The 16,305-nt window shown below is 41.5% G+C and overlaps 2 protein-coding genes across 8 annotated transcripts in view; one reads left to right on the forward strand and one right to left on the reverse strand.

Annotated features, from left to right (window-relative positions):
• LOC145439077 (FH1/FH2 domain-containing protein 3-like) overlaps positions 1-10,132 on the forward strand; it is a 36,034-nt gene extending 25,902 nt beyond the window's left edge. Inside the window, exons 19-27 of one of the 7 annotated variants that reach the window (XM_080316545.1) lie at positions 310-429; positions 488-649; positions 1,610-1,800; positions 2,731-2,923; positions 3,418-3,468; positions 5,434-5,560; positions 5,619-5,663; positions 7,497-7,721; positions 7,786-8,545. In XM_080316545.1, coding sequence (XP_080172671.1) covers positions 310-429; positions 488-649; positions 1,610-1,800; positions 2,731-2,923; positions 3,418-3,468; positions 5,434-5,560; positions 5,619-5,663; positions 7,497-7,721; positions 7,786-7,886 — 1,215 coding nt within the window. In that variant the 3' untranslated portion in view covers positions 7,887-8,545. Of the gene's footprint in view, positions 1-309; positions 430-487; positions 650-1,609; positions 1,801-2,730; positions 2,924-3,417; positions 3,469-5,433; positions 5,561-5,618; positions 5,664-7,496; positions 7,722-7,785; positions 8,546-9,517 lie in introns of those variants that run through there. The other 6 variants (XM_080316547.1, XM_080316548.1, XM_080316549.1 and 3 more) reach the window with 6 other exon arrangements.
• A 1,066-nt stretch (positions 10,133-11,198) lies between these two features.
• Positions 11,199-12,705, reverse strand: LOC145439082 (uncharacterized). Its single transcript, XM_080316558.1, has 3 exons — positions 12,293-12,705; positions 12,096-12,234; positions 11,199-12,023 (listed from the first exon to the last, which is right to left on the reverse strand). Exons 1-3 carry the CDS (start codon positions 12,453-12,455, stop codon positions 11,867-11,869), a joined length of 459 nt encoding a protein of 152 aa, XP_080172684.1. The 5' UTR covers positions 12,456-12,705; the 3' UTR covers positions 11,199-11,866.
• Positions 12,706-16,305: the final 3,600 nt, after the last annotated feature.

Raw genomic sequence — 16,305 nt, forward strand, 5'->3', positions numbered from 1 at the left:
GATTGTTGATATACAATGTTCTTTCCAATTCTCGACTAGTTGCTGAACGAGTGTCAGCCGAAAATATTCGTGTTCATTTCAATTTGAATATACTATTCAATTACATGATCTTGCTAGGTTTAACTTGTTCGCTGCTGTGGAGTTGGGGTTCAATCTAAGGCAGTTCGCCTTTCGAAAATACCCTGCCGGTTCAACACTTTATAGGGCTTTTTGAACTGAGTCTTTGGGGTCAAAATTGTCCGCAGTCAAACCAGACCGATTTGTTCGAATTCCCCGAAAAAATTGTGAAGCCGTTTTAAAATTTACCAGGAAATCGCGGAGCCGTTAATCGATCTACGAGACGGTGTGAAGCAATTGCGAAACGACAAAACTTTTCGGGGCATCCTGGCCGTTCTGAAAAGCATCGGGAATTTCCTAAACGGATCCAAGGTACGCTCAGTACTTGCCTTTACCAGCCGTGTCAAACTTTAAAGCCTCGGCTTAACAGGCGAAAGGCTTTGATGTGCGGTATCTCTCCAAAGTCCCTGAAGTGAAGGACACTGTACACAAACAATCACTGTTACACCATCTGACACAAATGGTACTCGAACACTTTCCGAATTCGACGGATTTCTACTCTGGAATCGGGTCGGTGACCAGGGCTTCGAAGGTAACGCGCCATATGGACCTTGTTTTCACATTCCTACGGTGACAATTGTGTGGGTTTTGTCGGGATAGGCTATTCTTAGCAGGTTACCTCGATGTTTGATTAGTGTATTGTAACAATAGCTACGTGTGACTGGGAGAGGACAATGCCTACATTAGTTTACGTACGTCGAACAATGGAATAGGGTTTGATGTCGAGATTTTATATTCGATTGCTTTGTTTCGGCGATGGTGAATAAACCCGGCTTTGATGGTTTTCGAGCCGCAATCGACGCCTCACCAGGAAATCATTCTGCAACGTTGAGTTGAATTCCTTTTGGTCTTTTATGGTCAATTTGCCTCACTGGCAGTATTTGTCACCGTATGGAATACCCAGTGGGATTAAAAATAGATTTTTAACTCAGCTTCCTTACTTGCTTTCATTTCCTGTACAATTTGGATGCATTGCCATTTCACTTTATCCACCCCAACTATTTGTCGACATGCAACGATGTAAAATGACTAGAAATGAAGGTCTCCAGGAAGTAGTTTCAAGGAGTAGAATTGGCCGAGAGATTGCGTAATTTCAGCGATTAATCGACTGTTGCTACTTTCTAAATTGCAAGTTGTATATTCCAGGCTAATGCAAAATAACTAAAGATACCACAAATGATTGCAATCTTCGAATAAACATGTAGTGACCGCAATGCATGGGCTGCTTCATGCTTTCTATGACAAAATCACTATTTCTCTAACGCTGCAAACTTGTCCCCAATCTACTTCCTTCTAAATCGAATGTGCAAATAGCATTTTTGCTTAAAAACTGTTAAGGACAAGTGGAAATAACCTAAAACAGAATTGCTGGAGTAGTTCAACAAGGGCAAAATCTGCTTGAGTCGTTTGGATAAGTAGTATTAGTGTTACTAACCACTGTTCTGTTCGTGCTAGCAACCTTATTTTCAACCTACCTCCTTAATGACCACAGGTCGACTTTGTCTTGCTGGAGGAAACGTTGGCATCGCTCGAGGTCCGGTGCAAGGCTGCTTGGGACCATCTGAAAACGATAGCCCGGCATGAAACCAAAGCGCAGCAACGGAACAAAATGTCTGATTTTCTGCTCACCGCCGGCAGGAGGATTATTACGCTCGGAGTGGTGCATAAGAGATTGCTGAATCGGTAAGCGTAGTTTTCTGACATCTTTCAAGTTCTATGCGAATTTCCAATAACTTTGAGCAGGGGCGGCCAACCCGTAGCCCGCGAGGTGATTTTCGAAATTAGTTATATCATAAAAATGAATTGCCCACAGATTGTGAACTTTCAAGGCCGACCAAAAATTAGTCTGGCCGCAACACTTGGGATGTTGGTGACTAAAATATCAGTTCCGACGCATTGGCAGGTCCATGGGCCAGTCACATTTTTGGTAGATCTTCGTACACTACAATAAAGTATAATGATTCGCGGTAGATTTATCTTACGTGTAAAAATTTTCGTGCAATATGTCGTCACTATATTTCTTGCTTTTAATATTTGTTATCCCCTCCTGAAAATTACAGAAAAACACCTAATATACCAGATTGAGTCTATCTATGTTCGCACTTACGAGAAAAAGTGTCGTCCAACATGCGACCTTGCGTTTGCGCTCGCAGAAAGACCGTCAACAATCAAACTTGGGCACAAAATGATTGAGGCTTGTCGGCCGAAGGTTTCAATATCGATATGTCCTTGCACACTGAGCCCAACGGTATGCGGCAAACCCGCAATATACTCAAGTAACAATATTATTGACTTATAAACTTATAAAAAAATTGGCGCGTAGCTTGTGGCCCGCGAAATGGTTCGTCAATCGCGCGTGGCCCTCTGGCCGAAAAGGTTGGCCACCCCTGACTTTGAGCCATTTCCGGATTGGTTGTTATAGAAACATGAACAGATAGATCGATTGTTTTATGTCGTTGTGCAAGCGATAATCCAGCACCAGGCCGCCGCTTGTTCAATTGATATCCATCAAGTAATTTGGATTTGCAAATTTGAAAACCGCTTGTCTCTGGACTAGTCAATCCGTGCCTGTCTCAACTTTTCGGCGTCTTACCCTGGTCGTTTCCGCCACAGGTTTCACGAAACTCTCGTATTCTTCGGGTTGTCGCCACGCGAAGCGGTCGACACGACACCCTCGTCGTTCTGCCGCATGATATCCGAGTTTGCGTTGGAATACAGGACGGCGCGCGAGAGGGCGCTGACTCAGCAGATGAAACGCCAAAAGCGTGGCGAGAGGAATAAAACGCGGGGGAAAATGATCACAGAGGTATGAGACATCTGTTTTCTGTACGGCGTGTTCTTCTGTCTTTTGACGCTGGTAGCACGTCAGGGGACGGCAGATGTGGTCAGTATTGAAGTAGGTATCGCCTAATTGCACTGCTTACTTGAGTACTATGATTTTATACTTCTTACACTTCTGCTCCACAGTTTTTAAACACATTTACTCAGTTTTTGGAGTTTGTAAAAATTGTAATGTACTGTACTTAACTACTGATCGTGTCTGGGTTCGTGTTGTTCTCTGCGCCACTCAGCTCGCTTAGACGCAACGTATGCCATTTGTCAAGTACTGCATACTGCAATATCCAATCTGTATTGAAAAAGCAATAAAACTTTGTCTTCTCGTGTCTGTTGAAATTGTTCAACGATATCTCCGACTCCATGTCGGCAATAGTTGCCGGTTGTCAGCACTCGTGGCGCCTCCATCGTAACTATGCTTTCTTTCTCTCTCTTTCTTTTCTCTATCTCTTTCTTGTCGTCAAGGGAGAGATCTTGTCGGACAGCAGCGAACCGGAAAGCGTCGACCATCATGTTGTGAGTGATTTTCAGTTCCCGCATTTCTTCTTTTATCCGACTGAAATATGTCCCCATCGCCACTCTTTTTTTCCTTGTGCTGCTGCCAAAATATGCGAATATTCTGGCATTGTTTATTATGATGTTCATCTTGTTATTTTCAACTAGTTTCGATGTTGTTTTTTCATCTACTAACATCCCGGATAGTCACAATGTCGCTCTCGGGTATAAAGCGAAGCTGTTGACCGAATAGTTTGCAACCTATGTGGTTGAAATATGTATGCAGAGCTCTGTTTTTGAGCTTGTGTTGGGCCGTTAACCTGCGGATCCTTATAAAACTGCAAATTCCATCCCTGTGAATGTTGTGGAGGGTGTGGTCGGCCACGCTGCCAAAAAGGTGCCATGGCAGATACGGCCGTGGTACTGAATGGATGGGCTGGGTCTTGTCACTATGGCTGCCCTTGCCCAAGTTATCTACAAAACATTGCGGTAGAGCCCCTCGTAATCTTGTGGTGTTTTGAAAGAATAAGATTATTAATAAACTGTCTGCTTCAGCCTTATATCCAAGTCCGTTGGTGCTATTAAGTAAAGAGGGCTTTGCTCCTTTTGAGATTCAGGGTAATCTCACGAGCTAAATTATTGTCTTGTGTGTATTTTCAAATAAAATAAATCTGCATCTACTCATTATTACTTAGCTACACTCAATAATACTTTAGATAATGGAGATTTTGTCTTCTCGATATACATGCCATGTCATGACTTGTAAAGTTGCTGGTGGCAACTTCAGGTTTTGCAATGCCAAAACGACTGATGACATCATCGCAATACATGTCCATATGCCAAGTACCATGATAAACAGACCTTACTACCGGCAATATAACAACATAGCTCAGCATCCGAACACTTTATTTGTTGTTGTATGTAGCCATATTTCAAGCGCTCAACATAGCGATTGTTCCATTGAATTCATCACATGTAATTCAATAGCGGGGACTGGGAAGCGGCCTGTGTAGAGATTTTACAATACAATGTGAATTAGTGACATTCCTTTTCCATTCAAGAGAAGGTGGTTGGCGTTTTGTGGTATGCGATCGGACCCGTTTAAATTTATGATCATATTAAGCTAGCCTTAGTCCGCTGCACAGTAATCAATTGCCGTTCATTGTCCTTGTTACATTGGATGAGTCGACGAAAAGACAAGCCTACGCATTAGCCAATGTTTTGTGTCATGGCAGTTCATGTTACGTTGCGTGCATTACGCCACAGTCACAACATGCAAAGGACTTTACTCACTTGATTTGATTCCCGAAATCTTATGCGATAGCAAGCGGTATACATGTTGCATTAACGGTGTGCTCGAAACTTAATTTATTATCTGACAAGTGACATCCCAATATTAAAGTGCGCTCACCTTGCTAAAATGAATTTCGATGGGATTCTTGTTTCTTTATAAGATGCTGGGCTAGTTAGTTAAAGTATGGTATGGCTTTTTCCAGAAATGACTTCATCGCTAGAAACTTATCTAATGTATCGTATTGATGATTCTCGTTCTTGATCTACTGCAAAGTTTGAAGCAGCATACAGGATGTTGAAATTCCAACTCCCGTTAGTTGTGCATGGAGCAAGTTCATGTATAGAAGTTTCTCAGATTGCGGGGACAGATTATACCAACGTGTTACGTACAATACCGAACACCATACTTAACACGGGGGGGTCTCAAAATAACAGATACCTTGAAAAGCCCTGATTTTGGCATGTTCATTGATCCAGTTCACTTAGCACTCTGTGTGAATTCTTTGGAAGATATGATGCGTTTCATAATTTAGGTCAAGCTGTATCAGGTCATCCGTATCCCATGTTACGCGCCGTTGACCTGTGATATTTCATAACTCTTCCATTGTTCGCAGTTTTTGTCCTGTGTGCAATATACATTGTAAACTATTGTCAACGCAGCTAGTACTGAAACGAACTTTGCAATTTTGCCAGACACGCAAGTTCTCGCAGACCGAGGAACAGATAAAACAAAAGCAAATGGAAATGGCCCTTGGACAAGGCGATGACTCGGTGGTCCAAACGACCACGAGGCGGAGACAGCGCGGCAGAAACTCCAAAGGTAGGTTCCGACACGCCATTTACGTGGCGTACTTACAATGGCTTTATTTCGTTTCAAGGCAGCAGTCTTAGAACATTACTAGAGCACCAAATTCTTCAAAGAGGTTTGGTCGTAGTCGGTTAGATTCACATTTAGCTACTGCCAATCACACTCTAGCACAGTATCATTAGGGCTGGGCATAATCATGTACCGTGGGGGGATCGAGTATTTTACTATTGCCTATTATGACATCAAAGCAGGATGAATATGTACCTTTTTTGCGGAGAAAAGAAAATAAGAAAATAGGGCCAGCAAAAATAATTAAGAATTTCTTGTTTTGGACACTATGATACCACCAGTTGAAGTTTTACTCCAATGGTGTGACGAAAGTATAGAGTATATTTTTGATACAGCAACTCTTAGTGCACAGTGGGTTTATTTTAGTTGTTTGAAAACATAAACTTTCACTGCTCGACTCAGATCACTGGAATTTACATGAAACTCAAATATTTGGAATACCTGAGTTGTTGTGCCCAGCCCTAAGTAGCCTATAATTCGTACGTTCAACATAGTTTTAGTAATTCTCATAATTGCATTATTGAGATTTTGTGACAACATACACCATTACCGCATTTTTTTATTTGATTCGCTACACTGGCCTGTGTAGAGGCCTCGCGTTGTCTGATTCGAGTGTTTTTTCGCTTGTACGTATTCTGTAACACTTGATGTGTAGTGAAAGCCTGGGTGCTTGATAGAGAACCGGCGATGCATGTCCAAGTATGTGTTTGACGTTTGTTTAGCGTTGACTTTCCCATTGTCTCCGGACGCCTGCGTGCCAATTGACGCGCTCTCTGTAATAGTATTGCCTGTTTTTAGTCGTTGCTATCCTGTGCGTTTCCGTGTGCCGCACTGCCCCGGAGTTGAGATTACTCACACATGACTAACTACATTGCATTTTGCAATTCGATCAGTGTAATTCGGAGTTGTTGGATTTGTTTAACATGTTGCTGAGTGACTCGACGCTTGCAACGTTGTGCTGCAAGCAGATTTCCAAGAATTTCTGCTCGCTTGATTACTTTCTCTTCATTCTATATCCTGCATCTAAATCCGCGCTACGCTACGACTTGCAACGTTGTGAAATTCTACCCGTGTTCATACGGTCAAAGTATCATTTGATGTGTTGTTTTATATATTCATATTCAATTCAAAGCACGAAGCATTGGCTGTGGAGAATTAGTCCTACGTTTTCAAACTGCCATCCATCCCGAAATGTGTAGGGTAGATTGTCGTATGTCTAGTAGACCTAGGTTTCTAGAACTAGGCTACCTTCAGAACATTGGCACTCGGATAATATTATTTGAAAAATCTCATTTGTGCTGAGACATGAACCCTCAGCCTATGGCGTACCTGGATCTCGATCTGGCTTACTTGTGTCTGTGCCTTAGTTGCCCCTCCCCCGAATCTACTTTTCGGGACTACTCAACTACTTTTCATACCTTTACCTTCTGCTTCTAAGTATGGTTAACACACTTGCGAATCGCCAGTTTTACTTGTAATTGAGTAGAAATTTACATTTTTGCTTCTAACATGCTACTCGAGGACCAGCAACAACTACTTTGAGCTTTGACTATCTCCGCCAGTCTTATATTGATGACTGGTCCTCGAAATGTTCACCATACGGCGTCTAGGCATGTTGAATTAACTAAGTGCTATATATATCACAATTCATGCTCGTATTCAGGAAACGTTCATTTTCAAATTCATGAATGCAATATTGATTCATCGCTCTCATAATAAGAGTTACAGTGTATTACAATTATAATGCCTAATTCACCAAGTGCCGTGTATCAAAATTCAGCTCATATTAAGTGAAACGTTCGTTTCATTATTAAAAATAGTTATTAATAGTGCTGAATTCAACGTGCTGGATTCACTGGTAACCCTACATATCACACAGGAAATGATGAAGCCTCTCCTAATATTCCGAACGGACACGCCGACGCAACTTCCCCCCGGAAAGAGCCGCTCGACATTACCTCATCGGTCAGGCGGCGAGGGTCGCGAAAAATCGTCGACGACCACTCCGACGAAACGATCATGGACCAGCTGGTGAAGGCGGCCACGCAAACGCCTCACGAACGCCAGCGCAGAAGACGGGCGCGCAACTCTTCAAGGAAATCGCGTAAGTGCTCTGCCGGTTTGAAAGGGAAATTTTGCTATCCCCGAGCGTCTAACGATTTGTGAAGTTCAGGGACACGAGAGCGGGGATTGTTGGCAGGCAGACGGTTGTCGCGAAGCAACTTGGGCGAGTCCGACGATAGTCTCGAGATACACAGACATGATTTAGGAAGGAGATAACGGCGTGTGTTGTCTAACCGAGGCCGGCGAGATGTGTGGAGTGTTGTTGAGCTGAATATTCGTGATTTATCTTGTGGTTTGTTACTGACTTATCAGGAAAGATTACTGATGTGTAGTTGCCCAGGTGGAAAATATTGACAAAATATAATCAATGATATTTGCGCAAGCTGCCTTAGCCAGGAAAGGTTCATACGCAGACAGACAGTTTATTGAACAGTAATTGCAATGAAAATACAATACGTTTTGCTACGACATCCTTAGGAGGTGCTGCACTTCTTCTAGTCAACTGCATTGATGGACTGTGAGTGATATGCATTACTGAGTTGGAATCTGTTTCTTCTATCAAAAAGATTTCAAATAAAAGTTGAATGGCTGTGGGTCGATCAGATAGAAGAAGTTATGATATCATTGGAATGAGTGATAAGCATATTAACAGAGGAATAACGTTGGAGGATAAATGAATATAGCGAGTTGTCAATTTAGAGATTATTAGCAAGTTTTGAAATTACGGTATCGAATCATAAATACTAGTTGGTTTTAAAAAAAACTACCAGACGGTCGTACCGTCCTCGTATCATTTGGTATTACTTCGAAGGACAACGTCGTATAATAGTTCCGTTTTTTTTAAGCCAGCTGCTTCCCAAATTTCTCGAGTGGGCCAATTTGGCTGTTCCTGTTTTGAGATCGGTATCGATGGTAACCCTGTTTATAAGACTAAAAATTCGATGATCATTAAGCTTCGGGTTGTGATCATCGTTTGGGTTTAATATGATTTGTGTGAGAATTTTGGAGTGAGCAGGCAATGAATAGTTGCCAGTGATACTGACAAGGAAAACATTGGTGAGTCACACTCGAATGCAATGCAGATGTTTAGAAAGTTGACTTCAAGATATGGTACGTCCAATGATAGGTTGAGGAATTCATTCATCAATTAGCTTCAGAGTGACCGTGATGCTCAGCACACATTACAGGCAGTTGCAAACAATTTTTACTTGCATAAGGAACTGCAGTGAAATCTCAATAATTAGCGCAACCAACTTGAGTCACAAGGGAAGGAAATGCGACAGACCACCTCTCCAACAGAGTCACTGTCAATTCCCGTGTAAAAACATTTTAGATTGTGATAGATCCCATGAATCATTTGCTCGTTGCGCCCATAGACTCGAAAATTATTTGAGACCGAAATGCTCAAAGATTCATTCCAGTCATAAAGTTCATTGAATAGTTGATATGGAAAGATGCACGTTCGGTACTTCATCGTAGTTACATTGTACGCCAAAGGGCGGCAATTTCTTCTATCAATATTACATCAAGTTGGCCGATGCGATATATAGTCTATATATGTTAATTCACCAGATACCGGACAAAGACACTCTGCTTGTTTCGCACTTACGCCCCTGGCTAAACATTTATACGTGTACATATCGTATTCGCAGTTCATTTCAAAACAACAAAGAGGATTCGGTTATGTAATAAAAGTCACACCCTAGCCAATGGCACCATACATTCGTCGTTATTGCCCTCATTTCCTTAATATGGTGAAACCCACATAAACGTGTTTCGTGGAGCAAGGTGAATTCGGGAGTAAATGTAGCGTACTAATTCCAATCATTGTTACAGTGCGAAGGACGCTGAAGCATGGTCTTACGGACGAAGAAAAGGCTGTTATCATGGGAAGCATTTGATATTCACCATGACATGATGTTCGTTGCTAATTTCATTAAACAGTGCTATACGGTTGAGTGAAAGTGCGGTATATATCGACTTTTCATTTTTGCTTGCTAATTTATGTTCGATCTTGTATATTCGCTGCGGTAAAATGTGGTTATTGTTATACTAACTGCCTTATGCAATTAATTTCGATTTTCGTTTGTGAATGCGATACCACTGAATGACGTGCATGGTCCTTGAACTCGAAGGTACGAACTCGAAATATGTAGTCCATGTAACATTTGCGCCGTTTTGAAAACATTTTACCCAAAGTATCAACGTGCAGAACGCACTCTCATCGCACTTAGCAGGACAATATTGTGTCTGTAACATTATCGTCACTCGAACCAGTAAATATCTCAGTCCATATCAGAGTATTTATTTACATAGTGTTAAAAGGTATTTACAGTGTTCGTTTGACACGCCTTTCATCTTTGTTTTTCTCTAATATCAACGATTGTACTTCTTGCATTGCATTGTTATGAACGTTTGCTCTCGAAATACATGGATTCGTCGCTTATGGGCTATGCTGTGATTTAAATTTAGCTCGATGTTCTTCAGTCAAAAGTTTAGGTTGTTGGGGCATCACATCCCAAATTTTGCAGAACAGCGTTATCTGCGCATTTTTGCGGATGAACATACACATGCAATTTACTTCTTCTATTGAATCTATTTAGATGCTAGCCTACCTGACAGCAGTAGTTCTGCAGGACCGACGTATCCAGTGAGCTTCCGCGGTTTTAATAATGAATACAGAATTTTTGAAAACACAGTTAGCCTATCATAATCTACTGTGCTATACACGAACTTCTGCAGACCACTGTTCTACATTAAAATGTTAACGGCTCTCATTGCTATTATTTTAGATTACTAACTAGTGGAAGCCACGTTTATAACCAATGGCACTCCTTTTGGAATGTCTTCCACGTTGACTCGGTATTTTTAAGACGGATATCCGCCAGAATAACAGTATCGTGTATTAGGTGCAACAGTAATTTCCGTAAATATAGGCTTACCTAATACCTATTCACTACGATGCTTCCCTATCAGTTATCATTTCTCTTCCATAATAGTAACTGTTCCTCTCAATTTCGTGACGCAGCGATCAAAATATCAACATGCTAAGACCATTGATGTAGTTGATGACTACTCCAATCTACCGTATGTATGTAGCTAGATAGTTTCCTTACTATGAATAGCATGACGGTTGCTTACCAATGCAAGTCCTAGTGAAATATCTGTCGTTAAGTCATCATTATATTGCAGCAAACAATATTGAATATAGGTAGGTCATCCGCAGTGATCACTGACCATCACAACTATCAGATAAGTCAACGTTTCTTGAATCAAAACTTTCTTGCCGCAATTACTTATTAATCATATTCTGTCTGCCTGCAGGCGACAAAATGCATTTAGCGCCGTAGTTCATACATGGTCATGAAGTACGTTACACAATGCACGCCATGACAAAGAGACATTTGAGACCCACCTACACGACCAACTCAACATGACCCGTTGTAGAACACGTCACCTCAGCATATGTCATCCTACATGTAGGCCTGAAGAAGAATAGACGAAGCATTACAAGTCATTCGTATCCCTGCATGTCACCATTTATTCCATATCATGATTTCAGTATTTGCCAAGCGATGATTTGATCAGATTGCTCATCAATAGCCCAGATATTTTTAGTTTATGACAGTGCTTTAGTCACCAACATGATGATGGCGGCGGAGGAGGTTAGCCAAATATACATTGTTTCCACACATATCCAATTACATTTAGTTACATACAGATTACCAGTGTGCAAAATTACAACAGCTCAATATATCAGCTCAAAATATGCGTACATGTTCGAAACTTGTATGATGACAACATATACATAGAGACAAATGACAAATCTACCCCAATACAAATATACACACAGTTTACAAGATAATGAAGACATAGGTTAGTGCAGACAGTCACAGTATAAGCTAATATGTATCACCACAAAAATATGCTTTCTTTTTTTTTACTTTTTACATCTTGTACAGATATCTTTGAACATAATTGTTGAATATATACAAAACTAAAACTCAACTTGTTAGTAAATACGATCTAACGAATAGAACAGATGCAGTTGTTGTTACAATTAGGATGCACTTATGTTACATAATGGAATTCAATCTAGGTTATTATCGATATGCTATCAATAGTATGACGTAAATACCAATTGATCAGTTATTGATACTATAATGACCGCCTACGCATGCACCATTAAAATTTCCTCGGTTGGTGGACGATTTGACGCATTTTCTGGTTAGCCTTGGAATTGCGGATGCAAAACACTTGGTTAGACCTCTTCATTTGGTTCGGGCGTTGGCGAGACATATATCTTGCCGATACCCGTTGGTTCTTCTTAGCTTTTGGACACCTTAAAAACGCACAAATCAAGACCAAATCCAGTCATAACAACAAAATCCTAATTATATGCAAACAGTGTTACCTTATGCGTCTATCGACAGCTGGCATTACAGCGCGATCCGCCACAGGAATATCCCGCAACCTGCCATCCACACTTTCACTCATCGACCAATCCAAGTTGCTGAGGTTTTCTGGAGTGTCAACGCACTGATAATCATCCTCTGCAAATGAAAACGATATTAGTACACGATCTAACCCAGATAACCTGTATTTAGTTACCTGTTTTGTTGTTGCGTTTGCTGACCACATCTTCAATGTTAGCCACATCAACCACGGTCCAGTCGCCTTCCTCTACTATCCCAAACGTAGGGTCTTGCCGACCATTACTATCAGGTGACGATTCCGTTCCATATCCAATATACTGGGCGATGAGATTGAACATGACTCGTCACACAATTTGCTTTTGCGAAGTCTTCGCTATCACACCGATGCTGTGATAATTGAGGCTACGGTTCAACAACTATCCCAGAACTTTTAACGCGGTACTATTAATAGTAACTCCACTGGATCAACCAGTCCAATATCCTTCCGGCGGCTTTTGAACTTATTCGCAACAACGTACAGAGGATTGACCTTCACAAGTAGTAAGCTGCGTCCTTCTGCTTCAGCTATGGGCGCTGTCTCTTTGTTGCGGATCGATACGACCTTTGTTTACGACGATCAGCTGGGACCAGTAGAGCGAAACGAAAACATTAGGTTAGCGACGGTCTCCCGAGTTCATTGTACGCTGTACCTGGTGACGATCGTAAATCTTATTTTATTAAACTCGCGTAGATCTAACAGGCCGAATGAATAATATCCTAGTCACTACGGATATTGCTGGTGTTAACGCTTTCACTGTGAGCCACTACATTCGTCATTGCAATAAGCCATGATCAATTATACGATGACAATATTAATGTCCTATGGGCTTCTTCCTAAAATATACAACTGAATAGTATATTCAATATTCATGTTGAAATGAACTCGAATATTTTTGGCTGACACTCGTCAAGGGTAATCGTCTGCAACTAGTAGAGAATTGGAAAGAACATTGCATATCAACAATCGTATATCAAAATATGACGTCACGAGCATGAAATTTCGAATAAGAGAGCGTTCAATGTACTATTTTTTAGATGGTATACGAACTCCTTTTGTTGACGCAGCCTTGGCTGGTGCATTTTGATAAAAGTCGACTCCAAGGCACACAAATGAAAGTGTGAACGACCCCTTCCAACGACGCGAAATCAGTCGTATCGATAATTTTTCGCACACGCGTGATTGCCCATGCTTGCCAATGGCAGAATTTATGGCCTTAGATTGCTAAAATATACGCTTACAAAATGATGTTATTGGGGGCCTAGTGATAAAGTCCCAAGTTTCGTATAATCATCAAGTCGAATAAAACAATCCATGTTGTGTATATTGCTCTTATTGAGACGACGACCGGCATTCATCATTGGTTTATTAGCAATTTTATTGGTTCAATACACCACAAAAATGCGATACAATGGAAAGATAGCAAGGTTTCGAAGCGACTTGGAGTAGTCTATTGAATCAGGCACCCACCTTGGCCTAGGCAATGTAAAGAGGAGGCATGCACACTGAATGAAAAGTAAAGAAGATAGTATAGAAAAAGGCAAGCAGCAAGAAATGGGGTGGCATGTCTTGGAAGGCGAGGTCGATAGGTCAGTCGTGGTCCGGTAATCTTGAGAATGGACTAATATTCAAGATTACATTCAGTTCGAAATTTATGCTGGAATCATCAGATCATTGTGTGGAATTTCACACGATATAATATGAATACGCAGATTTACAATGACAGTTATATTTCGGGGAAATTTATTCAAGATATCTCCAACCTGAGGTGCCGTTCACTGGCTGTAGCAGCCTATGCATGATGCGAAGGGATATTGGAATCTCTTAAATATTGAAATTATGGTCATTCAAGAATCATATTTGGAGCGCTATTTATCTGATATGGTGAATTTTGAACTTGCCTCAAAACGTACAACTTCCGCTTGTATGGGCATGGGCAATTCCCACTGCACAGTACTTCTGCAACAACTGCCCCCCATTTCAATGACTACCGCAGATATATGTTATTTGCGTATGTCACATTTACAAAAAATAATGCTGCATGCAAGTCATCATCTGTGTCTATCTATATGTGACGCGTCACTTTCCATCCCAGGCCGTTGCAAGCGCAGGAGACCCAGTAGCAATGCTATATATATTGTTATTAATTGGCGACTGGCCACATTTCGCGCAAGTCGAACTTCAACGTATGCTAGCTTAGCTATTGGCTACGTTTTTTTAGTGGACTAAATGTTCACTCAGTCAAGTCAGGCAGTCGTTTTTTGAAATTGTTATCAGATCAAAACGCCACAATATTGCGATATAATTAAAGCAAAGATAGGAGGGTGTTGAAACGACTTCAAGTATATACACTATACAGTCTTTTATACAATCAAACATCCACCTTCGCGTAGAGCAGTGTGTTCCTGACCTTATTTCTAGCGCGGACCTCTAAATTTCTTTGAATGGATGCATATGGACCCTTACCCCCTAACCGCAAACTTGGGAAGCTGCAAAAAAATCATTACTTTCGCTAGTGAGCGGTGAGAATACAGAACAAAATATAATCATAAGTCAAAATAAGGACCGATGTTATAAAGGTCCCCAATGTAGTTTTGTAACTGTCGTTTTAATTAACACTGGTCTTTATTCACGGAGCCCTTAAAACTCGCCCGCGGACTCCCAAGAGGTTCACGGACCCCAACGTTAAGAACCCCTGACCAAGAGACAGGCACAGTGGATGAAAAGTACTGACACCAGGGATATCTAGAACGTCTATAGATATCCCTGAAAGACACCATACTATTTCCTGTGGTCAATTTGTCATTTAGGTCTACTACGACGTCACTGTGTTGGGCACTATAGTGATTACTACAATATGGTTTGATCATTAATATGTGTCGACATTTTTTCTCACACAAACTGGTTTGAATTCATGATAAGATTTGTCGGGCATTGGTTGCTCTGAAAAACGCCGTCGGAGACCGTTGGGGTGCTTTAGTGTAGGGATAAGCAACGAGCGGGTACGGAAATATTATGCGAAGGTATTTCGGGGCCAGCCCCTATCGCGCCAGGACACATGAAGGCATGGAGTTTTGGCGGGCATACGGCTGGATATGGATATAGAAACTTGGCCGATATTGACCGTCGTTGGTTGGCCAAAACTTTCGATATTCATATATCCGGTCGTCGAAATGGTTGGCGCCGAAGAGTCCCCTCCTTGCAATCTGAGTAGACAGTAGTACAAATGCGACCCCCATAGGACAATATAGTACCCCAATTTTAAATAGCGTGGGCCAGACATGTTTCATAGAGCTGCGTTGCGTAGAATTGTTGTCTGCGCGTTCGTGATGCATGTCCGTGAAAATGGCGCATACCAATATTGAAAATGTATTTTCTTTATGTGTGAGGCTTGGGTCGCGAGATGGCATTAAAACTCGGCTTTGCGTCGAGGTCTAAAAGTTTATGAACCACTGATCTAGAATTTATTCAGTTAGGTAGGCCTACTGACTGTGTGTCGACTCGAATGTACATGGGCGCTGGGCAATAATTGGGCATGCTCGGCGATTGTCGGATAGCCGTCGAGATCCTCTTCCACGTGTAGGACTATATATGGTTCGGCGTGTAGGCCTACTTGATTGAGTGATGTCCTTTCATGTAATTCGTACTGATCATATAGCAGTTGGGCGACGAGGACGCGCATGTGTCGCACTCACTAAACACAGACACTAATAGCCCATACCACTGGTTCTCAATCGGGGTACCGCTTGAAGATGAGGTGGAGGGTCATCGTGGTTGTCATATAACAAAAACCAAGGACATCCAAATTCCAGCTTCCAAAATCTTTCGGTCATGGTACTGGAAGTGCTGGAGTGCCGCGAACTATCTTCCATACCAGAGGACGCCGTAAGGTCAAAAAGGTTGAGAACCGCATATATTCAAGTTCTTTTTTTCCGGTTATAGGAATCCATATTTTGGAATAAATTTCCACGTGTCCATCCCATATAGAGGCCAAATTATCCTTTTTTCGTTGCGCTGAAAAACGGAGGCACGTCTCATTGTATCGGTTCAACTCTTGGCGGTTGGTGTGACGCTTTCCACAGAATGTGATCGCCGAATAATTTCTTCGTAAAACCATTTTAGTTTGTTTGCAGTTTTTTGATATTACAATT

Source organism: Botryllus schlosseri, chromosome 5 (genome assembly GCF_051294905.1).
Source record: "Botryllus schlosseri isolate E-star chromosome 5, Bs_hap1, whole genome shotgun sequence".
NCBI classification, from domain to species: domain Eukaryota; kingdom Metazoa; phylum Chordata; class Ascidiacea; order Stolidobranchia; family Styelidae; genus Botryllus; species Botryllus schlosseri.